This window comes from Bactrocera oleae, chromosome 6, assembly GCF_042242935.1.
Source record: "Bactrocera oleae isolate idBacOlea1 chromosome 6, idBacOlea1, whole genome shotgun sequence".
In the NCBI taxonomy this organism is placed as follows: Eukaryota; Metazoa; Arthropoda; class Insecta; order Diptera; family Tephritidae; genus Bactrocera; species Bactrocera oleae.
In genome coordinates, this window is record NC_091540.1 from 17,470,543 (window position 1) to 17,495,660 (window position 25,118).

The 25,118-nt window shown below is 35.8% G+C and overlaps 4 protein-coding genes and 1 long non-coding RNA gene across 8 annotated transcripts; 2 read left to right on the forward strand and 3 right to left on the reverse strand.

The window, feature by feature from the left end:
• The first annotated feature begins 29 nt into the window (after positions 1-29).
• Positions 30-6,285, forward strand: l(3)76BDm (trafficking protein particle complex subunit 8 homolog l(3)76BDm). Its single transcript, XM_014233061.3, has 17 exons — positions 30-345; positions 422-583; positions 684-975; positions 1,039-1,180; positions 1,249-1,422; positions 1,485-1,694; positions 1,755-1,855; positions 1,915-1,999; positions 2,072-2,235; positions 2,297-2,759; positions 3,722-3,865; positions 3,930-4,080; positions 4,155-4,301; positions 4,363-4,827; positions 4,893-5,327; positions 5,396-5,434; positions 5,527-6,285. The coding sequence occupies exons 1-17, from the start codon at positions 180-182 to the stop codon at positions 6,180-6,182; spliced, it is 3,996 nt and encodes a 1,331-aa protein (XP_014088536.2). The 5' UTR covers positions 30-179; the 3' UTR covers positions 6,183-6,285.
• On the reverse strand, positions 6,273-7,218 carry LOC106616402 (matrix-remodeling-associated protein 7). Of its 2 annotated transcripts, XM_014233051.3 has the most exons (4): positions 7,084-7,218; positions 6,884-7,022; positions 6,628-6,830; positions 6,273-6,570 (listed from the first exon to the last, which is right to left on the reverse strand). In XM_014233051.3, the coding sequence occupies exons 2-4, from the start codon at positions 7,010-7,012 to the stop codon at positions 6,453-6,455; spliced, it is 450 nt and encodes a 149-aa protein (XP_014088526.1). In that variant the 5' UTR covers positions 7,013-7,022; positions 7,084-7,218; the 3' UTR covers positions 6,273-6,452. The 2 variants fall into 2 exon arrangements, with proteins under 2 accessions (XP_014088526.1, XP_036216439.1); XM_036360546.2 differs by having other exon boundaries at positions 6,884-7,154.
• An 823-nt stretch (positions 7,219-8,041) lies between these two features.
• On the forward strand, positions 8,042-9,680 carry LOC118680530 (uncharacterized). Its single transcript, XR_004976106.2, has 2 exons — positions 8,042-8,363; positions 8,435-9,680. It is a non-coding gene; the product is annotated as an uncharacterized lncRNA (long non-coding RNA).
• On the reverse strand, positions 8,814-12,375 carry LOC106616393 (protein Exd1 homolog). The gene is made up of 2 exons (XM_014233042.3): positions 11,336-12,375; positions 8,814-11,273 (listed from the first exon to the last, which is right to left on the reverse strand). Exons 1-2 carry the CDS (start codon positions 12,161-12,163, stop codon positions 10,998-11,000), a joined length of 1,104 nt encoding a protein of 367 aa, XP_014088517.1. The 5' UTR covers positions 12,164-12,375; the 3' UTR covers positions 8,814-10,997.
• A 7,805-nt stretch (positions 12,376-20,180) lies between these two features.
• On the reverse strand, positions 20,181-23,477 carry Ir87a (Ionotropic receptor 87a). 3 transcript variants are annotated; one of them, XM_036360490.2, is made up of 4 exons: positions 22,009-23,471; positions 21,488-21,903; positions 20,904-21,426; positions 20,181-20,843 (listed from the first exon to the last, which is right to left on the reverse strand). In XM_036360490.2, exons 1-4 carry the CDS (start codon positions 23,428-23,430, stop codon positions 20,331-20,333), a joined length of 2,874 nt encoding a protein of 957 aa, XP_036216383.2. In that variant the 5' UTR covers positions 23,431-23,471; the 3' UTR covers positions 20,181-20,330. The 3 variants fall into 3 exon arrangements, with proteins under 3 accessions (XP_036216383.2, XP_036216382.2, XP_036216384.2); XM_036360489.2 differs by having other exon boundaries at positions 21,488-23,470; XM_036360491.2 differs by having other exon boundaries at positions 20,679-20,843; positions 20,909-21,426; positions 21,488-23,477.
• Positions 23,478-25,118: the final 1,641 nt, after the last annotated feature.

Here is a 25,118-nt window from a genome sequence, read left to right on the forward strand (position 1 = left end):
ATGTTGCTACTTTAAGCAGAGAACGTATTAATTATATGATATAGGTATTGCTGAGATAAAACAGCTGACCAATTGCCAATTGTATTCATCAAAAATAGTTTCTGTTAATTTTTGTGTATTTTTGAGCAAATCGCAGATAAATACATTGAAAACTATTGTTTATTGTTTGTAAAGTGACAATGATTCACTTAACAGGGCACAAGTATAATGCCCGAGAGATTATACAAAACATGTTCTCTCCACTAGTGGGTGTGATTTGTAGTCCACTAGCCAACGAAGTTTGTGCCCGCAACAACTTGTCCTTTGTGGAAATGTTGCAACCATTTTCCAAATTGTTAAACGATGGTAAAAAATGTTTGCTTTACTGAAAACCTAAGCTGCAAATAAACAAAATTTGAGGGATATATATTTTTTTTCACAGCCCAGTTTCGTGACGTGTCGGATACAAGTGTTTCCATTAAAGGCTTACGTTTGAATTTCTGCGATGTCGATTGGCGTCCACCGCAAACCGTGCTGGCGCGTAAAATGCTCAATGAAGCAGTAACAAATGCGCATAATGACGAAACGAAATCAGTAATTATAGGTAAATCATATTATTAAATAATTGTAGATATTTATATATTCATATTAATAAGATAATTGTAGCCGAATATTTATTCATATATATATTTTTTTTAATTTAGGAGACCTGAAATTAAAGCTACCAACTTCAGAGCCTTGGTTCGAGCAATGGCGTGAAACCTTTTTAACTGTACAATTTCCCGCTGACCACGAGTTTACGCGTCATTTTCTAACTTGCCTTATCGTACTGAGCAGTAGTGATCCCAACATTGTGGAGAGTGCACAAAAACTTACGCAACGCGTTCATCAAATGCAAAGTGTCACTCCACAAAAGTTACCCAAGTGGTTTAACCCCACTAACGTGCTTAATAGTTACGTAGTGCTGCACGAGGGTTCACAAGGAGATATATCTAAGTGCGTTGAAAATATTTAGATCAATTTAGTATTATCATTACATTTTGTTCAACTTATTTGCAGAGCTCAACAAGGCTATGAACTGCTAAAGTCCACATTCGGCGATAATAAATGTTTTCTGGTACAGATTAACTCATTAGATGCCACCGTTCCTGGCGAGGTGCCCGACTATTGGTCAACTTATATTAAACGGCAACCAAGAAATGTAAGCCATCACACAACAATTAACTAATAAATGCCTTAACATTATTTCTCACCTCTAAAATTGTGTAGGAGTTACAAGTCGATCAAATAAGTGGTTCTAAAACGCCACAAGATACTATGTCCATGATCTCAATGCCAAACATTCAAATGCTCAGCGATGCAATGTCCACCACTGACAGCAGCAGTGATATAGCCATTATACATCCCTTGAGTCCGGTGCAAGAAAATGCCACTGAAGCTATTGTGAGTTTGTAGTTTTTTTTTGTTTTTATATTAATTTTTTCTATATTTCTATTTGCCGTCAGAGCTCGAAGTTTTCCGTCAGTAGCGAAAGCATAGCTTCGCAGAACATAAACGCTAATGTTTGGACGACTGAACCAGACGGCGACGAAACAGGACATGGTGGCTGTTTGAATGCTATGGATGTTGAGAATTTACGTCATTTCGTACAGGATTATACGGTACGCGCCTTAATACCTTACGCCGAGCAAATGGTGGCTGTACTCGCAGAAGCGGTAACATTGTTTAGATAAATATTGTGTATATATTTTTTAATTTTTAATGTAACTTTTTAGATTACAAACAAAAAAGGTGTTAGCAAGTCCTTACTAAGTGCTACCAAACGTTTATTTAGCAGCAAACCGGCAACGAATGCTACTAATCAAAACGCTGTCATGTGAGTATGAACCGTGTGTGTGTCAGTGTAGTTATTTTTTATTTTATAATTTTCCACAGCTATACTCACGAATCGTCGGAATTGCAAACGCGTAAACTTGGCGATCTCTACTTCATGTTCGGGCACTATAACCTCGCGTTTCAGGTGAGTACTTCTTGCAATAACTTAGTAATCAGTTTTGTAACTACACACTGCGTAATTAAATTTTCTTCATAGGCTTACCACCAGGCTAAACGTGATTTCGACGCTGATTCCGCTTGGCAATATTATGCAGGTGCGCTGGAAATGGCTGCCGTTTCCGCGTTTATGCTGGGCACAGCGTATCGCAAAACTTTTGACTACATGGAGGAAGCCATTAAAACCTATCTAAATGTTTGCAAGTAAACACTCAAACATTTCTTTATATAAATGAAATTAATGTGTAATATTTACACCCAAAAGATTGCAGCAATTTGCTACGCGCGCCACATTGCTGAGCATGGAATGTCTACGCACATCGCGCATGTACGGTGAAGCGGCCAATCAGCTTATACGCATGACTAGTGAAGACGCCGACTTACGTTCAGCTTTGCTTTTGGAGCAAGCTTCATACTGTTATTTGGCATCGCATCCCTCCATGTATCGGAAGTATGCTTTCAACATTGTGCTCTCGGGCAATCGCTACTCACGTGCTGGTCAAAGAAAGCATGCACATCGCTGCTATCAGCAGGCGTACCAAGTGTTCGAGAGTCGCGGCTGGAGTTTGGCTGAAGATCACATACAATATACAATGGCTAAACAAGCTTGCGCACTGAAGAGACTTGAAGAGGCGAGTAGCTCATACTCGCTTTTGCTGCATCCAGCCAGTCAGCAGAGCGCACAACAGCAAATTATTTTCCTCAAGGAGTACATACAAATGCACACGGTAGGCTGACCTTTTATTATTTTATTTTTTACATTTCTGTGGCCTTGCAAAATAAAACTGAAAAATAAACGAGAGCTAAGGTGACGTGCAGCAAAATAGCGTAAATGTCGGAAGAAAATTGTTTGGTTCGTTGCATCTACAAATAACGGCATTGTTCGAATCTATTATAAATGGAGGCGCCTCATAAGCCGCCAACGTGTCGCCATTCACAGTAGAGCTATTAACATGGGTATTTTTACAGGTTAAATTTCTGCTTATCCAGAATAGGCCCTGTCATAAAAAACGTATGCCCTGCATGCAATGAGTCCCCGCATGACACTAATCACCTCTTTCTGTACTCCATGAAACCAAATAATTTAACTTCACTTTCCCTTTGGGCAAAACCAGTTTATTGAATATATGTAACTGAATCAAAAGCTTCCATTTAGCGTGAAGACGTGTGATAACTAACTTGGATGAAATCCATCTATACCTTTCTAGGTCCCATATACCCAATGGATCAACTCCTGTCCCCTCGTTGACTTCAAACCACATAAAGCGGTTGATATCTAAGTTATCTTAAAGAAATTAAGTGAAAATGTCACTCCTAACGGATTGTGAATGACAACAAATCCTAGGCTCTTAAAAAAATGGTATAATATCCGTTACATTGTTATTATTATTGCCAGATATGTCATTCAATAACTGAGTTTGAAATTAGGTGATAATTTTAAGCGGTCTGTAATTTTTGAGTAAAAGTTTGGCTTCTCCCAGCACTCATATACCAAATACTCCGATCGTCTTCTACCTACCATCAGAGTTGTATATATGTTATAAAATGCTAGTATTTTAAATGGCTAACGAAGATTCGTGCCCTTGCAGCTATCTGTCAATATATGCGCAATCTCTTACAAATAAGCATTTAAAAAAGTTCCACCTGTTTAGCTCTTTCTCACTTATTTTAAGATTTACCTACTTCCTAGGAACTCATCAAGCGGAATTCGGAATTGGGTCTACTTGCGCTGGCGCTCCCTCAGGTGGCTCAAAGCTCCGTACGCGTATTACTTTCCTCACCCAGCACTATGGTTAGCGGGCAATATGTAGCCGCCAGCGGTATCGACATAAAGGTTTGATCCGCAGACACTATTGCTAGAATATATAATTTTAAAGTTACATATTTGTATGTTGCAGTCAAATTTTGCCGATGAACCGATTTGGCATAAAATGGAAGAGATGCTTGTGACCACAGTGGATCCTAAAAAAGCTTTGGTCTTCAAACCAACACGATTTCTTTTCTCTAAAGAGTGTCCAGCTTTGGAAAATCCACTGGCGGTGCAAGGCGGTGAGCAATATAGAGCTGTGATGTGTTTTAAATTAGTTGTATTTTAAATTTTCTTTTTTCTTTTTGTATTCCAGAACCGATTGAGTTATCTGTAACGGTATTTAACACTGTGAAATGCAACATCACCTTAAATGGCATCGACTTGCTCTGGCAACTGCAGCTAGATAATGGTGAAATGCTTTCGAATGAATCGCTATACACACACAATGAGGAGAGTTCGAGTAATTAAGCTTTTAAATATTTGTGAATAGCTCTTGATAACTGTATTTTCTTTCACCTTAGGTAAAGCTGCTGTGAGCGCCGCAATCAAAACCAATTGCGTACCCTCCGTGGTGTTGGATGAGCGTTGCGAACATACGATTTACTTTAAAATTACACCGAAATTAACGGGACTTTTGAATATAATTGGCGTAGTGGGCGAGGTGGTGCTCACAGCGGAGCCCACTGCCTGTTTGCAAGGCATGCTAAAATTCGAAACGCCACAAGTCAAGGTGAAAGGCAAACAAACCACACAAATGCTAATGGATAATAAAATGAGCATTAAAGTGACACCGGCTGTGCCTGCCATATCGGTTAGCTTCACGCAGCTGCCAACAAATCTAATAGCCGGTGAGATACTGCCTGTAGTGGTGAGCCTGCGAAACTCCGGCATTGTGCCGATCGAAGATGTTTTCCTTTGTTGTGATCAACCGCGCTGGCTGACTTTGACAGATGTGGATACGGAAGTACCGTTATCTATATTGAAATGTAACGCTTCTACACTTGATTTAATTTTAGTAATAATTTTAATTACTATAATTAATACCTTACAGCTGTTAAAGACCTCTCGAACGAAAAGTTATCGAAAGATCGTGAGCTGCGACGTCAACGTGTATTCCGCTTGCTGAAAAATGAAAATTCCGTTAGTTTGAAACCACAAGAGTGCACAACTGTGCCGATGCACATACAGGCGCCTTACCAGAAGGGCGATTTCACATTGCGTCTACTCTTCTTCTATAGTTTGCCTGACGGCACTAGCGGGTCCATTAAATATCGTCTGGTGCGTCACAATTGGCAGTTTCACGTGCATGACTGTCTACACGCTGCAGTGACATGTGTGATAAGCAACACGTTGTCGGGCGAGCTGGGTCTTGATGTTGCGGTCAAGAATGAGAGTAGCGCAAAGAGCTTTGCTGCAAGCGATATGTATATTAGCTCGATTGGAGTCTATAGCGCGGACCATAATATGAACAGCAATAAGCTCTTTAGTAAGTTGCACAGTTATCATTTGTTTCGAAAGTACGATGTTAATAGATGTGTAAAATTTTAATTATAGTTACCAATCAAATGGGCATTTCTACTGGCAGCGATGGCGGTAAGTTGGTTAGCCCAGAGCTATCATACAAACTAAACGATCTTCTATGGAAAACTTCTTGATTTACAGTTATTGTTATTTTGTCATTTCAGCACGCTTTCTACCGATGGGCAAGTCAATGAATTTCCAATGCCGCCTTGAACGCAACAAAAACAAATTCACGTCTTCACCCGCTAAATTGCTTTATGAACGCGTTTCATTTGTCAATGTTATACCCTCTATTCATGCTGATAAAGCACACACACACATTCCCTCTGTTCACGAAATGTACGGCTTTTTGGCAAAACATGAGACTTTATACTTCAACACCAACATCAATACAGATGAATTCAACAGCACTATAATGAATACAGATCCACACACCACAGTCGTATTGAATTGGGCCGCACAAGTCAAACTCTTCGGCCAAGACGAGACGCAACGTTTGGTGGCCGGCCAACACTTCATACAATTACGAAATCTTTATGAAAGTTCCACATGTCTGGGAGTGCAGGCAGCACAACACGCTTTTGTCGACATTATAGCGAAGCCACAACAGGTCCGCAGCATTGCCGAGTTCGCGTTGATTGAAACAGATGCGCAGCCGTTTGCTGTGTTCGCCGATGAGCAGCGTTGGGTGGACGACGAAGATGACATTGAGGTGGCTGATGACAACGCGTCATTTTGGGAGGTGAACACAGATTATGTGGGAAAGCGTTGCTTACTGCTGGATGAAAGTTTTACGCTTGCTGTGAAAGCTTCAATATAAAATGTTTAGCTTAGTTATTTACCCTGTAATTACTAAAGCATAGTTTCTATAAATGCCACGGTGCAATAAAATAAATTTAAAAAATATATATAAAGTAATTAAATCTTATTTTTATTCAAAGTTGCCAATTTTACCATACAATTATACTAAACACAATGTCATTTAACGAACATTAGACTAGATAAACACTGCTTTTATTTATTTATTGCTGCTCACCCTTGACAGTAGGTACAAGGTGCTGTCTAAAAACGGCGAAATTTCGTTTTTGCATCAGCGATACAAATTGAGTTGAGCAACTAATTCTCGCTCATCGATTTCTTTCGTATTTAGATCGGCCTCCTGCTTTTTTAATAGTTCAAAAATCGCCGTAAGTTGTTCTCGTTCGATTCTACAATATTATGTTCTTATAACCATCAATTATCGGTTTACTTATTAAAACACTCACTTGCGTTCTTCCTCCAACTGGTCATGTGTCAATTGTGCTTCCAACTCTTTGAGGCGCGCTGATTTGATTTTACCCACCAAACCATCACCCAACGGATTATCGGTGTCCACTTCTTCTTCGTCACTACACTCATATAAGTCGCTATCAGCTGCCAGCAAATTCGGTTGCTCTTCCACTTCACGATCCGACCGTGCGCCATACAACTATTTCATTGAATAAGTTAATTTCCAATAAAAGTATGCGTAATAATAATCACCCCAATGTCCTTCACCAAATTGGAAAAGTAAAATGCTAGTATAACGGCAGCTAGCATCGTCACAGTGCTCAGCAGATAAACATTATCCAATGAATCGAAAATTTCTGTAATGCCAAGTAGTCCATTCATATTCTTGGCTCTTGAATGCACAAAAAATATTATATGTTTAAACAAACACAACTATGCTTTAATTCAATCACCTTTGGAAAAATAATTCCGGCGATAAAGGTAAATAAACAAACACGAAATCCTATCAATAGAGGAATTGCATAAAAACATTTGCCAAGAAGTAATGAGGCGTTAAGCTCGGGTGTAACCGAACATCTTATACTTTCGCAATTTACCAAGTGCAAAGGGAAGAAATATTTTCAGTTGTTGCGTGACTTCGTATTTAAAATGTTGCGTTAGAGTTGAATATGCTTTATCCGAAAAATCCGAATGAATTACAATCAAATTTGGTATCTTATTAACTTCTGTATATTATAGGTCGTAGACTTATTAATTTCATAACTACATTTTGTTTGTTCGAAATATTTATATTAAAGAAATCCACTTAATTTCATAAAAATATTACATTTTGACCAACTTAAACGATTGAAAGTCAAATGGAAAGGGAAAATGGGTGGATATAATTTGAGTGCGTATATTAACAATATAGAAACATTTTAATATTAGGTACATGGGGGCTTATGTAAGTATTGACCATAGTTTACCCTTATTAGACTCAAGGGCACACTATGTCAGAAAAGATTTTCTCTGAATTTCAATAATATATCCAAGAGTTTTACCGATATTTTCGGTATCAAATCAGCTTTAGACACTGACATGTGCTATAATTCAATTCCGACTCTTTTTGTACGTGAATGGCATACCTCAGAAGATGTTCATGATCTTGTTCTTTTATTCATATGGAAAGTAAGTTTTTTATATATGGAAAGTAAGACTGTAACACGGAATTCAACTCGTCTCGTCATCCTTATAATTTATATACTATATATATCTCCATACCTATTTCGTCTAGTTTTAGGTAATACAAACAACAGTTAGGCTAACAAAACTATTATACTCTGTAGCGAAATGTTGCGAAAGTATAAAAATTAAAAAGGGTTGCATAGCATGTCATAAATAAGCTACTCAGTACTGTTTTTGGCTCAAATATCTGACATGCCACCTTCAGTGGCTATTGTATACCTATTAAAAGTTTCATAGTTTGAATTGATTTAAATGTTATAAGAAAGTCAAAATGTAATTTTTAGAAACATATTTGTATTAAGAATGTAGATTGCCGAAGTACAACGTTTATTAATATATAATATGTTTACTGCTTTACGAAAAATCAAAAATGATTAGTTTAATCGATCTCCATTATTTAAACCTGCAATAATCATCAATAATTGATCAATTATTCCATTAGTTGCAGTTAGAGTAATCAGCAAGGAATTATTTTCTCTATTGAACATTCATAAGTAATTAGTTATAGGTAAGATATCTCATGCTGTTTGCTTAGCACTAAAATTGTTTCCGAAACTTATATATGTTACATACACATAGGTATAAATCTAGATCCGGTTTTATAAACTGATGTGTCTATATCCGGCCAACACCAATGTATTATAAAAATACTGAATTAAGTAATCAATTCCCCAAAGACAGTTGGATCTTGGATTAAATTGTGTTTTAAATGTGTATATTCCCAATTGGCCCTACGCTTCAACCGTAGTTAAAGGAAATACAATACATATATGTGTATACATATACTCGTATAGATATATGTATATACATATATATGCATATATTCCCAATTATTTCTTGAAGTTATAAAATGTATCAAAAACTTTTGATTTATTAAGACGCTGCATTGAGAGAAGGAAGTAAGCTGAAATGCTGATGGTATCCTCCGGCAAAAAGACCAAAAAAAAAAACTCAAACATTTGCGATTACGTTACAAAATTTATTTAATTCAAACAGGGTTCAATTGTGGAAAAATGTATAATTTTTATTTACATATTTTCAGTTATATGCGTAATTATAATGTAACTTCAACTCAAATATTCTTCATTCGAATGACATGAATATAATATATTCCATATTTTAAAAATCAAATACATTAATGATTTCATATAAACAAATTTGTACTTAAATTTAATTTATTTGTACTTTGTGGTTAACTAAACTCCTTTTTAACAAATTAGTAGATATTCTAACATTCAATTTAAAGATCAGGGATTGAAATTAAAAATTTAATTTTCAATTTAAATTAAAAACTTAGTTCTTAATTTCAATTCAATCCGACTTTGCAATTAAAAATACAATTTTGAATTTTTTATCCCAAGATCAGAATTAAAAATTGATAAAACATAAATCGTTTAAATGTGTATTTTTGTGTTTGCCAATCACTGTTCTAGACTATTGAAGATGATGACTCTACTCGGTTGAAAATCGTAGAACACGAAATTTTGTTTTGCCAATTTTTAATTAAATACTTAGGATTTAATTTTTTTATATTTTTGAATTCGGTGTTTGAGATAAGAAATTTGAAAATTATCTTTAATATTTTCGAGATTACAAAACAAAACAAAAAATACAAAATTAATTAAATCTTAACTCGATTTTAGTTTTTTAATGTATTATTTGCAGCCCCGCATGCCGGTTATATCTGATGTTGACTGGAGGTCATTAATTTTAGTATTTAGGGAATGGTTGTTGTCCCAAGACATTAATTATACAGACAGGGCTCGGATAAACTCAAGCGAGTTTTAAAATAGACCAGTAAATGTCAAAGATTAAAAAAAAAAAACAGTTGAGTTCTCGCGGATAAAAAGAGTTTTTCTGTTGGCAAAGCTCAAAATCGCCTTGGCCGGTATTTTGGAAAACTTATTTCGGGTCTTGAGAAAAAATAATACAAACTGTTTTTTAGAGTTTTGAAAATCCAATAGGAATTTTTTAGGTAACATAAGTATATATATATTTATTATATTTATATTGTTGTTATAGCATCAAGAAACATCCCTGAAGTAATTTGGAGGAATGCTGCCGAGTTGACAATTCTTGACCGGATAAAAATCTGCGTCCTTTCCAGTTACGTAGATGCGACTGTCGCGGGATGCTATTTGAATTTTTTTTAGAAGTGATGTATTCCAATCTATCAGCTATTATTGAAAAAATTATTAATTTGTAATGGTTTGCAAATATATTATCATCAGAAAATGGTTGCTGTTAGTATATTGCCCTTAACTTGGAAAATCCACTGAATTCAAAATGATGACTTTTCTTATAAATGTATCCTTTTATATAGAGCAAATATGATTTATGAAGGTTTAAAAGAACAGAAAAGAATTAATTATGTAATAAAATAAATTCAAAGTTTAACCTTTGGAGCATCAAATTACAATTTATATCAAAACATAGTCATATTATACTTGCAATTTTTAAACTTAAAATTAACAGAAAAAAAGAAAGGAATGCACATGCTAAATAATATAAGTTTGTACTAAGGTAAATAAGTTATGATTTCAATATGAAATCTATCGGTAATGAAGTAATATTTTATAAATAATAATGGTACTTAGTATTAACGTGACTGCAGCAAAAATTAAGTGGGATGTCCTCAGTTTTTTTCGCTTAGCACAGCTTTCTTCATTGGAGGCTTTCGGCCGTGTTAAAAAAAAAAAAAAAAAACACTCAGGACGGTCCAAAACCGGGATGTTGGTAGCCCTGTTAACCGTTAAATTTTTGCTGCGGTGGTGTTAATATATAAGTACCTTAAGAATTTATATTATTATACTAATTATGGTGTTTTAATTAAGTTCATTTGTTTATATGTTGACATTTCTTCATTTAATGACTGTTATTATAAGGTTCTAGATGTTAATTGTAAACAACTATAAATAAAATAAATTAGTTGCACTTTGTTTGCATTTTGCATCATTGCAGATTTGAGATTAAAATGCTTCAAAGCTTCTTTGCACAGCCAATAATCATAAATTGTGAACGACTTTAATGTAATAATTTTAGTTATGGTGAATTAGTTATATACCGTGTTCATCGCCCAAACTTAAATTTGTATTTACACCGAATATACAAAAGAGTGAACACCAAGTAAAGGTTTTCGCTTTCATTCCGCCAATTGATTGAATTTGAATTCAAATTCTTTTGCACTACGTTTTATATGCTGAAAGCCAGCACGACCCTTACGTTGCATTTCCAAAGGCGTGGTGGCATCTTCACTTTCACAAAATGTTTGGGAAAATATCTCACATTGACTGTAGAAATTCTTCAGCATGTGCTTATGGAGTAAATGTTCATGTAATTTTAGTTGTAATATTGCTTTCTTTGCCAGTAGTAGACGCATTACTAAGATCAGCGGTCGTTTGTATATGTCACTGTGTAGCTGAAAAAATTATACTAAATAAATTTACTATTAAAGAGAGAAATTTTCAAATTTCATATTACCGGGTCTTCTGCCTCAGAATGAAAGAATATTTGATTAATATTCAATATCTTCTCAACAGCTTCTATTAAAGTCATTGGTTCTTTGATCCCTCTCACGATAGATACTGCTACAAATGTATCGAATATTCCACCTAATTTAACGCCATGTCGATTTTTCAGGTGATCAACTAATTTATGACTATAATGTACCACTTTGCGTGGTCGTTCCGCCTCAAGTAGCTGCTTCATTTCCCGAAAGATACTACCCATAGCGATAATATCGAATATGTAGACGGTTTGATACGTGGCTAATACCATCACGGATGTACGATGTGTGCGACCATAGTCCACCGGCTCTATAATAAGTGCAACAACTGGTTGTACACGAATGTCAGCTAGTGCTTTGTGGTATTTTTGATCTGTCTGCGTGATGCATACCACCGAATTTAGTTGCTCATGTATCAACTCTAGCTCGGTTGTACTAAGCGTAATATCACTTTCTTCGGACGCAACAAGTTTACTTTCTGGTGATGAAGATGGTGTCCTCGCTGCCGCAGTATTGTAGCTTGTGTGACTTTCTGATGTCGTTGGTGACGTACCCGTATCACTGCAGCTATTTGAGTTACTCGAAGGTTCATCTTCTCTTACGATCTGCAACTTTTTAATTTGAGGAAACGACAAAATTTGTGGCGAGTTATATTGACAATTCGAGCGCTGGTCATAAGGATTCTCCAATTCAATTATCCTGCGCTTTGGATCAACAAAATTTAATGTGCCAGTTAATAATTCACTGGCTGTTTGCACCAACAGCATCTGTCCCAATTGTAACGTGATGTCCAAAGTCTCCATTTTTTTTGTAATAATTACAGTTAACAAATTTGTTAGCGCTGGCTGGGATGAAAAGAACGATGTGAACCTTATATTTGACTTAAAACATTTATGTATATGTAAAATACATTTATTTATTATAACTTTTTCTGAAAATGACAGCAAGTTAATAATTGTTCATTGAAACGTTGTAAGGCAAAAAAATATGATGAAAACAAATTTGACGAGTAAAATAAGCAAAACTAAAATAAGGAACTAAACTGCAAATGTCAAAATCAGGGTTGCGTTTCAATGTTACTATATTCAAAAAGTTTTTATGAAAAATGTACTACTTTTCATAGTTTTCTAAATTGAGTTTAATATTTTCAATGTTGAAGTAGAAATTATAATAAAATCTAAAACAAAGTTTGCCTTATTGAGGCCAATTTGTTCAATGGCTATTGCCGAACTTTAATTAGGATAATTCTCATCACAACTGGTTCTACGATAGCTGTCATTTTGGAGATCTACGACGGCCCCTCATCCACAATCCGCTCGCAATGAGTGACCAACAAAAAACTTCAGCGGTCCTCAGGGGCTTCACTAGGCATCATGATTCTAGTCTAGGTAAAAGACCGTTTAGATTTTCTGAGTTGCGCAGGTTTCAACGTGTTACAAAAAGGCGTGTGAGATGGATGGGTTTAGATCTAGTTTTCATTCTGTACAACACTGTGCAAAATCATGGTATCCGCAGGGATACTAGCCTGGAATGCCAGACATAGCTGTCCGGTCAGGCAATGTCTAGCTAGAAATATACCACACAAGGTTCGCTTTTTTGTGTCGAAAACCGATATCTGACATTCTAGCCTGTGAAATGATCACTGGGGGATGGAGCTGTCTGAGCAGGTATACGATACGAGATTTTACACAATGAATTGTAAATCCCCCACCAGAATTAAGTGCACATGTAATATCTTGCCTGGTATTGCCATCGCTAGTGTTTGTCTCATAAATATCACAACCTGACAACCTATGCTAACCTTACGACGTGATAAGAGCTCGGAAGGTATTCATACATACATATGTACTTGTATATTTTTAATGAACGGCGTTGTTGCTTTGAATTCAAGGTCTTAAATATTTTTTACCGAAAAGAGCCCATATAATTTTCTCTGCAGACATCACGAAATATTTAAAATTTACACCATTATAAAGTCTCCAATAAATAGCAAGCAAATAAAGTGAATCAGGTACAATTACTGAAGCACAACACAAATAAGCCGCCCATAAATACCGCGAAGGATGTTCAGCGGGAAATGGAAAATTTTAAATGGCCTCTGCTTTCGTATACATAAATGCTTAAATCAGTGAAAATCCGCAGTTGAGATATCAAACAATATGTGAAATGCAAGTGAGAATGCGTAAATGCTCGCGAATGGCGTGAGGAGTGGAGAAATAAGCATCGGATTTTCTGTTATCGTTTGTGGTGAGGCAACAGGCGGTGGTTTTTGCAGACTCAGCTGGTGAAATCTTTGCGCCAATCATAACAGCGAGCGCAACTTAACAAAAGAATATACATATGTATGTATACATAATTAAATTCCGTTATTGGAAACTTCAGACATACATACCTAGCAGGAGCCTAATTAATTGATATTTTATGAAATATAATGAAATTGAAGTATAGCTTAAACGCAAAAATCGTGGCACGTGTAGAGAATAAGTAAGGAGTCCTTAAGTTCTGAAAATATACATTTTATGTGTATTTGTTGTATGGATTTATTTACTTTTTACACAAGGAAGATAGTCAGTCTAAGACGACCCACTATTAGAGCTGAGATTAGTTGCAATCATTCCGGTAATTATTGAAAACTATACTATACTTGTACTATATAATTATAGGGTGGCTCACGAATCGTGCAACAAAAACAAATCGCAATAAGTTTTTTTTTAATCAATTCATTACATTGAATTTTTTTTATTGTATAGAAAATTGTATTTTATTTTATATTATTAATTACTTTTTAAAATTATGATCCGTAAATGACCTCCATGTTCAGCCACGGCCTGAACTCGGGATTGCCTCAATTATCGAATTAATGGACTACTTCAGTTCAGTCGGATTTCTGAATTTTCTTGATTGACATAAACCCATAAAAAAAGTCTGGTGCAGTCGGGTCAGGTGACCTTTGGGGTCAGCGGAAAGTGGAGTTTCTTGAAATTATTTGAATTAATTTTTTCTCAAATTTTCGTTAGAGCTTCGCAATAAATGGTCTGGCTATGTGTGCACTTGCTCCATCTTGCTAGAGCCAAACACTATTGAAAGGGATTTGTCTTCGGCGCAGTTCTGGGTAGAAAAACTCAATTAACATCTTTAGTGCCGATTGATAGTTACTGTTACCCCGTATTATTAGTATACATATATATTATATAAAATATGGCTCGACAATACACCAGGATGAAACTGCGTGACATATCATCAGACAAAATTCCAGGCGTATAGTCAAATCTAGAGGGTTTAACCGGCTTGTTATTTGAACTTTGTACGGAAACAGGTTTAAGTCATCATGAATTATCCGTTGTAATGACCGTCTGCTAACTTCCAGTTGCGATTCAAAACTCTTGAACTTGCCTGAATTGTAGGTAGGTTGCTTACTCACACAGAAAAAAAGTTAATACGGTTTGTTTTGTAGCACTATTCGTTAGTTACCCTGTATTTGAAAGTTTTATAATCTTTGGTTGGTCGATATGCTCCTAGGCAGTCCCTCTTTAGCAACTGCTTTAAATAAATTGAACTTTTTTGACAGTCTTTTTTTTGTTTTAAAAACAATTCTGCTGATAGCAAATATGCGAAGGCTTAAGGGGTTTGTTCATATTAACGAGGTCAAGTCTCGCTCCTACGACACTCGGATAAAAGAAGTTCTTTAAAGTTCGTGACCTGGAGGGTTTTCAAGACTTAAATATTCTTAAAAATTCTCATATTTATCATACATGTCATTGGAGATCATTATGAGAATAGAACTAAAAGCTTCAGCTTTGAAAGTATTCAGTTGAAAGGTAAGCATGTTTGTTCTTGTAATATGTATCATAATAAATATTTTAAAAAGTAGGTGTCACAGTTGTATTTAAACTAAAAGAAGGATCTTGATGCTTTAGGTATCTCAAACAACGAAAGAGTAGAAAGTTCCTCTCTAATCGAAAAAAGAAAGAGTGAAATATACCCACTTAACGTTGAAAGGCGAAATCACGCCATCCATTAGCAAAATAAAATTTCATTGCATTTCACTGCTGACAACCAACAGCCGGTAGCTGTTGCGGTTTACTTTTTTCTGCCACTTAAAACGAGTATCGCACTTTAGTGTCCACAAGCGTGTCTGTTTCCGCTGACGTTTCCGTCGGGGTGGACTACGACGTTAATCCGAAGTGCACTGTCATTGCTTATGCGAGACACTCGTAGCTACACCCATACATACACCCACGCATACGACAGTGAACACCTGCATAAGCGGGTATGTATCGCCGGTGCTGCCACCCGTAGCTAACACTTCCGGTACCACTCCGCTTTTATGCTTTATTACATTCTCATTCATCAACAATTCGCTGGTCTATTTAGCAGTCGTTGCTGCATTTGAACAACTGCGTGTGAGGTTTGTCACTTTACGTGCATTTCACTTTCCGTAAGGGGGGTGGTAGCAGAATAGGCGAATTAAAGTTAAACGCCACAAATTAGAAATCTTAATTACTTACTTTGTGTTAAATATGTCGACAGCGGTAAGCCCCTTGCCCATTTTATTTAACAGATATCTTTCTTCGAAAGATCTGCCGAGCATGTCAAGCAAAAATATTATTACAAGATCTCGGATAATGACGTCACTATCTCAACAGGAATTTCCTGGCCTGTAAAATTATAATCAAAGTTTTGTTTTAACCGCATGTGGATGCGGGGCGTACATGCGGATTTTAGTAAATGAACAAAGAGCAATATCAGTCAATGATTCGATTTTTGTTTTTGGGGAAGTAATCTTGCAGTAAATAAAAAATCACTAGGATGCTGTATACGGTGACTCTTTTCCTTCGATGGCGACCGTCAAAAATAGCTTAAATGAGTTTCAACATGGTTTCACTTGGAGCATTTTTTGAAGAAAAAAAATGTTCTATCATCCAACGCATCGGCTTGTTCCTCTGCCATCATTACATCAATATTGCTCGAATTAGGTTACGAACTGCAGTCCCATCCATCAAATTTACTAGATTTAGTCCCGTGCTCTTTAATTTTGTTTCCAAATTTAACGATTATCACCACCAGAGATGCCTATATTGGAGTCGTCCAGAAAATGTATTTTCGATTAAAATAGGTTAATGGTCTCGAGATAAAAGAAGGCTGTGTTGAGCAATAAATCACAACTTCTGATATGCTATTTGTGGGCTAAGAACTTATCGAAAGGCCTCATCTTTTTTACCGAAATCCTCTTCTGACAGCTTTTCTGGTTGAGTCATGAGTTCGAAGTGAACAAGAAATACTGCAGTGCTGGAGAATGTTATGTTGTATGTAGTTGCGGTGTGGGAGATAGACAAGCTGGTTTAAGTTTACCATTGGAGTAGCTTATGTTATGAAAAACGAATAGGGGAGCAAAACTAAAAAGAAAGCTTATGAATTTGAGATGAAGCCGGGCAAGCTGTCAGCATTATAAATATGATTTATTTCATTAAAAAACGTCGATTTTTGGGAATTAAAAAAAAACTACTGTATCGATTGTTTTGAAATTTTCAGGGTATAAAAACGCGTTTAAAGATAAACTGATGGAGTTTTTTGAACTGGGCGACTATCCTTCAAATAACTGTAGCTCAAAAAATATTTAAGATATAGATTTGAAATTTTAGTAGGTTATTTTTAAAGGTATAAACATCAAAATATGAAAAAATTGATTTTTTCAAAAATTTCACAATAGTTGTGCCTCTTAATATAAGACCAGACTAACACCTGTCAGCACTACAAATACTACGTCCACCATTAAAAATAATGCGTGAATTACAAGATTTGTCGAAACTGTGACGAAACTTGTGATAAGAGAAAGTGATAAAAGGAGAGAAAAGAAAAAAGCAAGCTTATAGCTTCCGGCGATAGGGAAATAGCGTCCATAAATGCACACATATACCAAAGGCTCTCTGCTCTTGATCGACTTAAAAAATGTACAATGGAGTTGAAATCTACCTTTTCACGCATTTTACGCTACCGGAATGGAAGATATAGTGCGGGTATGCGCAGGAAAATTGCGCCGTTATGTGTTTTGCGAGTATTAATGGAACTAGCGGCAAAATGGCTCACAACAACATTCGCATATTTGTACGAGTATATACTTACATATAAGAGTACACATGTATTTATGGCTCCATTGCTCCTTGTGTCGTTCTCGTTCTCGTTCGCGTAATGTCGTCATTGTCCTCCTTACAGCATTACTGAGGACATACTTCCATACATAACTATGTACTTGTATATGACTATAAATGCTTTATTGCTGCGCTTGTTGTTGTAAATTTTTGTCATCGTTACCCATTTTGCTTGGAAGATTTACGAGTTGTGAGCGATAGCAAAGGATGCTAAGGAAGCATGTAAGGACAACGCATGGAGCTGTCCAAGCATTCTGACAGTTGTTTCGTATACCGGAATTGCTGGTGGGGTAGGTGGGGATCGGTGCGAGTAGATACTCGAATGCAAATGCCATAACGTGGTTGTGAATGTTATCGGCATGTGCGTACAATGATGAATGAATGAGGATGCAGTACGGGGCAGCGCCGGGGAAACTAAAGTGAGGTGTTTTGAAGGCAATTTGAAAAAAAAAACAGTAACAAATATTCGCTCCAGTTATGCTAAAACATTCTAAAGCTTTGAAAATTTATTGATATTAATATGCTAGTATTGTGTGAAAAAATGTTTGCTAATAGAATTTCGAGCGAAATTGAAATAAATAAATAAAGCAATGTCAATAAAGAAATAATGGGTGTGTTCTCAAAGTCAGCCATACATACGTTTTGTACTTAGTATATTTCATACATTCATAAGATAGAGCTTACACCTTTATTACCAAGCAGCCTGAAAAAATCGTATCGTTTCTATAAGAAAGACCCAGTGTAATTTAATGCATGTATTTTATAGCTAGGCCTAACCTTGCAAAGATACTTGAATAAATTTCACAGCTGTTCAATAATTGGTTCGAGAGATATAGCACCTTGTGTGACGTGATGTCTAATTTAAAAAAAAAAAGACCGAATAAAATGAAATTTCGTGTGTGAATGAAACACTATTTTTTATGAGAAAAAGTTGCCGACGTCAGAAAAAGGCTTGATAAGTGCTATATGACTTATAGAAGAAACCATATGTGTGTTCAAAAGCAGCTGCTACGGGTGAAAACTTCCAAAAACTCACACAATGTTTGATTGACAACAAAATTAAGTTGATAGCAGATACAATAAATATATCAGTTAATTTGGGTTTCGCATACCCTTTCTGCAAAGTGGAATAAGCACAAATTCGACCGATTCACTATGTTAGATCAATCAATTGATGCTAAGTGTGTAAGAATTGGGCTTTGAATTTCTTTCGCATGTTACATTTGTTGAATGCTAAAATCGAATTTCGCCAAGAACTGTGTTTAAAACGGTATGAACTTTTCAAAATTTTCTTTTATAGAAGTTTTAACTGCCGTAGTACTCATAGACCTCTTGGCTTTAAATGTAATACTAATTAATTTCACTAAAAATTAAGTGGATAGTTTGGTAACGTTTTATATGGAGCACAGTCTTTTTGAGTAAAACATGGATCTGCATTCAGTATTGCATTCCGTTCGCGTGTACAATTATTTGGGGTATTCGCACCAGCTTTGTTAATTCGTAAGTCCTTATTCGGTAGTTTTTTACGTGTATTTTGATTTGTAAAATTCACAGATTAGCGTTCTACCGAGTAACAAAGTATCCGTGTGACAAACTTGATAACTTTTTCGTTACTTGGTAACATCAAATTAGCTGTTCGTTTTGCGTCATATGTCATGTTAGTCTAAAAAGTTCATTTGATTCATTACCAACGAATAAATACATATGCTGCTCGCTAATAAATAATTTTAGACACATTTTTCAAAAGTAAGTATTTAATAATCAACGGTTTTAAACACAATTTACCACACGAATGAGATAGAGCAAGAAGAATTTTCACAGTAACGTGTTTTAACGAAGTATCAACTAACGAATTACCAGATCAACATGTTGAGTCTGAATACCCTTATTAATGATCATTCTTTGTGTCACTTAAAACGGTGTGATCAAAATCACCAATTGACGTCCCCTTTCTTCAATTGGAAACAAGAGGCTGCCCATGAATAAAGTTTTATATAACCTCAAATAGTTATGAAATCTATTAGGCCTTTATAGATGTTTGAAGCCTATAAAGTATTGATATTGTATGGACAATATCTTCTAATAGATTTTTTATACCCTGAACAGGCTATATTAAGTTTGCCACGAAGTTTGTAACACCCAGCAAGAAACGTCGTAGATCCTATAAAATATATACATAAATGATCAGCATGATGAGCTGAGTTGATTTAGCCATGTCCGTCTGTCTATACTCATATATATAAACTAGTCCCTCAGTTTTTAAGCTAACGATCTGAAAATTTGCACCTGTCCTTTTCTCACTAAGAAGCTGCTTATTTGTTGGAACAATCGGAAGCAAGTATTTGTATGAGAAACTTTTTTATTTTATGTAATATCTTCACGAAAATTGGTGAGTTATTTTCTAAGGCAACAATGTAATTTCCGAAGAAATTGTATAGATTGGATGACTATAGCATATAGCTGCCATACAAACTGAACGATCGGAATCAAGTGCCTGTATGGAAAACTCGTTCAGTTGACGAGGTATCTTCACGAAATTTGGCATGGATCATTATTTAAGACAGAAGGCCGGAATCACTGGAGCTGTGGAGAACCTAGTATTTTAGCTAAACAAAATTTTCTATGTATTCTTAAAATAATTATAAAATATACGCTTAAAACTTTAAAACAATTGAAATAGTAATTTTTTGTTTAATTCCGAAAATCACTTTTTCTAGGCTGTCACCTTAGGCGTGCCCTAAAATTAAATGGTTGTTAATCTGTTTGTGGGTAATATAACATCCAGTAGTTCTAAGAGAAAACTTGCAAAAAGGTTTTGGTTTCACCTCGAACAAAATTTACGGTTTAAAAATTTAACCAATCTTAAACGAGTGCGCCGTTTTACCACCATCCAATAGATCCAACATTCAAGGATAAATATTAGCAGTGCCACTGCGGACAGCATACCATGAAGAGCAAAACTGCCACCTATCTGTTTGATTGTTAAACTCTTGACGAGCACTTTTTGCGCACGCTGTATTTCCTCGCGAATTCTACGTTTCAAATCGAGTTCGCGCGCCCATTTCTGCATATGACCCGATTCAATGATATGCTGTATGACAGGGTTGATTTTGGGTAGTAAATGATACTTTTTCGGTAATAGCAAGGTAACCAAGTACACATAGATATTCTCATTGCGATCGAAGCAGTAAAGCTGGTCGCGTTTAATTTGTGGATTGTAAAAGGAATGTTGACGGGAAACGGCGACTGCGAGACTTTCATCAGTCGCTGCACGATTGAGGCACTCCTCGATGTTGTAGCACATCTGAAACTTCTCGCGGATATACTTGAAAATCTATTGATAGTGAATATATTGGGAATAAATAAGTATGCTGGAATTTTGACTTGCACTGACCTCACCATCCTTATTAAGATGACGCACATTCTCCACACTCCCCGTCACTGTCATGCGATTGCGGTAAATTTCCTCCAAATGACTGATTTGATAGGATGATTTCGGCGTTGTTAAGGTGCTAACCAGAAAACTTTGATAGACATTCACAAACATTATAGCCAAGAAGAAAGTGCTGCCGAAGGTTATATACAGCGAATTGGGTAAACGTGTGAGTTGTGTAGACTGGCTGAGTATAATGCCGAGCATGCGTACAACAGTGGCAAAGAAACCACCGAAATAGGTCAACCGTATATTCAGCAGTTTTTGTACAATGTATATATTCAATGAAGATATGAGAATGAAAGCCAATGTAAAGAGCCAAGTGCTAATGTGAAAGCTCTGCAGGAAATTTAAGAGATCATATTTGCGTTTAGCTCTCGCCACGCACCATGTAAGGTCGTCCTGATGATAGGCAATGCTGCTGGAGACGAACTGACTGATGCCGGGGTCTTCATCGATGCCACCTAAAATCATTTCGATATCTCTGTAAATAAATGAGTTATAAGCAAGTAATCTAACATTTTATTCAACAATTTAACACCTACCCATCAATAAGTTGCTGAAAGAGATGATATAGATTGCTATTCTCCAACTGTAAGTCTATAGTTATATGTAGACGCTCGCCGACTGTCTGCACCAACTGGTACTCGATGCCATCTAACTGCAACGCTGGTTCATCGCTCAGATCTGTATCATCGTAGGAATTCTCTGTCTCTGCGTCAGCATCAGCATAGTCATAAGTATTGTTAACAACATCTTCCTTATTTTCTAAGTCATACACTGCCGCATCGGTGGCTAAATTTTCATTGCTTTCATCAGCTCCAGGGTTGCTGTTTATTTTTTTCTCGTACTCGCCGGTTTCTTTAAATATATATGGTTCCCAGGGACGAAAAGCGGCCACAACAGGACAACCGCTAAGATCCTTTGGGAACTTATCAAGAAACGATACTCGATATAGTTCCTGTAAGTAGATTGTCTGCGTGTGCAAATCATTTGTGTTCTCTTGACTGTAGTCGGTGAGTCTTTGATGTTTTGGTAAAAATAGATTTTCATTTTTCTTTGTAACCTTTAAATTTTGTTTCTGTTGCATCCTCTCCCTAGTATGCGAAGTGCTGTTTGCTCGGGTTTGTGTAGCAGTTTTAAAATTCGATTTGCTTCCATGTCCAACATGTCCATAATTCCAGCTCAGTTCCTTCTTTTTTATGAATGCACCGTTTACCTCACCCACATTATCATGATCCATTATATTGTCATCTTTTACTACGTTTACCTCCATTTCTTCACTGTTTTTACTAACAACTCTTTGTTCTCTTTCATTTTTATTGTCATATTTACCTTCACTTCCTTTTTCATTAATAAACTCGTTTTCAATCTGGCACCTATTAATTTTTATATTTCTTTCTTTATTTCGTTTCTTATAGCTTTCTTCTTCTAAGCTTTCACTTCCGTCCACATTGCTGCTTTCGTTTTCAACCACATCGCTTTCTTTATCATTAATTGTATCCATTTCAGCGCCAGCAGCAACTCTACCGTCTGTATCTTGATCAGTATTTCCATCTCTTTCCCTGCCACAATTTCTATTCCCATAATCATTTTCCTCTCCATTTGTAATTCTAACATCCTTTTCTTTTCTGTCCGAATCTCCACTCTCGTCACCATTTCCCCTTTTATGCTGATCTCTATCTCCTTTATCAAATTCTCCATCTTTATTACTTTTATTGTCATCGTCATCTTGTTCACCGCCGTCATCATCTTCGCCATCGTAATCGATTTTCTCTCCATTGTCTTCCTCATCAAAATTATACTCGTCCTTTGGTTTATTTGAATCTTGATAACCACACATATCCAAGGTTTCTATAGCAATTACCCGATTTCCACAATTATTGTCTGGATGATATGGAAACACTGTCTTTCCGTAGTAAAAGTCATTCTCTTCGTTTTTGCCAATTACATTGACATTGTAAATTTTCTTATTCATGAAACTGAGTAGTATTTCAATCATTAACTCAGTCATCACATCATCGGTTTCCTCGAGTGAAGCCAAATACACAACGAATTGTGCCAGTGGATTCCAATTTATACTCGTTTTCCAATCATCGAAAACATCCTCCAAATCGCCATCTTCTAAATTCTCAATAGCAATGAAGTAGCACTGCGGCTTCTCATGCAAAATCATAGGAGATCTCAGGTTATTCGGTGCTTGACGTAGATTCCTTACCACAACTGTCCATGGTATGGCAACCTGGGTGTGCATAGCGTTCAGTAAATCTTGCTGTATTTGAATCGAGGCTGATGTAAAACTGATAGAAATTACCGAACCAGTGAGTGGTTCACCATATTGAAAATATTTTTGCAGCAGTGCGAGTGTACAGACGATTTTTGAATGATCCGTGGCAGAAATCTCCATGAGGTGTATGCCGAAACCATGTACAACAAGCGGAAAACTTAACAATAACGGTATCAAGCAGAAAACCAGTTTTAGTAACATTGTTTTCGGAGCTAAGATAGTGTTTCAGACAGCACGCGAGTAAGGCAGTTACCAAATGAAAGCTGTTGATAAAACCAGAGAGTATCCAATGACTTTAGTGGGGTTTTGCTTTGTTTACGTTATATTCCTTTGGGAAAAATACCATAAAATATGATACGAAAAACCACATTTGATATCGCCAAATTGAAACAAAATTACCGCAAAACTAATGGCGAGTACACAAAATTAGGAGATTATCATCATATAATTGCGTTCTATTGACTTTTAAATCTACGAATGACGACATACTTTATATGTGAATTCTTTAACCAGTAATCGTTTGGATTGTTACTTGACACATAGCCGACGTATATTAAAGCTTTTACCAAATTTAATACTATAGTGTAATCGAACCGGATATCACTAATTTGGAAACAGTATCATCAAAAAAGCGCGATTTTAAACCGTAACCGAAAAATCTGGGAAAGCGCAGATCTTTTTCCGATTTGGTTCTTTGATATAGTTTGGTTCCCATCTAAATTTCGCGAATTTAATTAAATAAAGCCTAACAACTAAGGTAGTTTTGTAGAAAAATGTGGCGATAGGACATAAATAGAATTTTCAAGAATTAGAGATTTTAGAAAAATGCAACAGTGCGCACTTTATACTAAATGACGAAGCAAGCAATCAAACTTAACCGTAACCAAGAACGAGTTATCGGTCTTCCAATATTATCCGAATTCAATATAAATTGTTTCGTTCACGGTGCACATCGAATGAAAACAGTTAAATTGTGTAGAGAGAAAAATGACTAAAATGTATTTTTTGATCATGGACAAAGTTATTTTTATAAATGTTAAATCGAGAGCAAAAATTATTTGATGGAGAATTTTTTAAACAAAATTAAGCTTTGTGACGTTATTTTCCGAATTTTTTTAGAAAATAATTAAAATTAGTTGTATTCCTCAAGTTTGTCGACATTGGACCATGTTGTTAGTATACGTTTGACTAATAAGTTTAAGATCGATAAACGCGACAAAAAATATGATTCTAATCGACTATATGATAAAAATATTAACCCTTAGGAAACTACGGTACTGGTACGACTGCGACTTACACAAACCTCATCTTAATAAAATACATACATACATGTATATATGCCAACTAATCTCTAATTTTTTAAGATATCGATCTGAAATTTTGCATATGTCCTGTTCTCACCAAGAACACATCTTTTTCATTTGACGTGATATCATCAAGAAATCTGGTATGGATTATTGTATAAGACAATATTTTGATTTTCGAAGAAATTTTTCAAATCCGACCAATATATCATATAGCTTTCATACAAACTGTCCTATCAAAATCAAGTTTTTGTATCGAAAACTATTTTATTGGTGAAGGGTATTACAGTTTTGGTGCAACCGAAGTAAACGCTTTTTCTGGTTTTATATACTTGTATATGGAAAATATGTTGTTAAGTTGATTTTACTGTTCTCTCTCAATGGAAAAAGCCCATTGATAGTTGTATGCAAGCTGAGTGAGATCTTACGAATGAATAAAATTTTGTTCTTTTCGTAGATTCCTGCAATGATATTTTTAAAAAAGATATTTACAAGGCTGTTTTGGAGAGTCCACTTTGTTGGGAATGCAAGTATTTGAGTCAAATAATGCAAATAATGCATTTTGTTAACACTCGTTTATTCACT

Excerpts from the sequence above, each read along its gene's own strand:
- LOC106616402 (XM_014233051.3), bottom strand. The coding sequence starts at position 7,012 with ATGAATGGACTACTTGGCATTACAGAAATTTTCGATTCATTGGATAAT. Across the intron at positions 6,831-6,883 it reads ATTTGGTGAAGGACATTGGG|TTGTATGGCGCACGGTCGGA; the intron begins GTGATTATTATT and ends TCAATGAAATAG. Across the intron at positions 6,571-6,627 it reads CAGTTGGAGGAAGAACGCAA|AATCGAACGAGAACAACTTA; the intron begins GTGAGTGTTTTA and ends ATAATATTGTAG.
- LOC106616393 (XM_014233042.3), bottom strand. The coding sequence starts at position 12,163 with ATGGAGACTTTGGACATCACGTTACAATTGGGACAGATGCTGTTGGTG. Across the intron at positions 11,274-11,335 it reads ATTCTGAGGCAGAAGACCCG|CTACACAGTGACATATACAA; the intron begins GTAATATGAAAT and ends TAATTTTTTCAG.
- Ir87a (XM_036360489.2), bottom strand. The coding sequence starts at position 23,430 with ATGTTACTAAAACTGGTTTTCTGCTTGATACCGTTATTGTTAAGTTTT. Across the intron at positions 21,427-21,487 it reads TTTCAGCAACTTATTGATGG|AGATATCGAAATGATTTTAG; the intron begins GTAGGTGTTAAA and ends ATTTATTTACAG. Across the intron at positions 20,844-20,903 it reads ATCTTAATAAGGATGGTGAG|ATTTTCAAGTATATCCGCGA; the intron begins GTCAGTGCAAGT and ends CACTATCAATAG.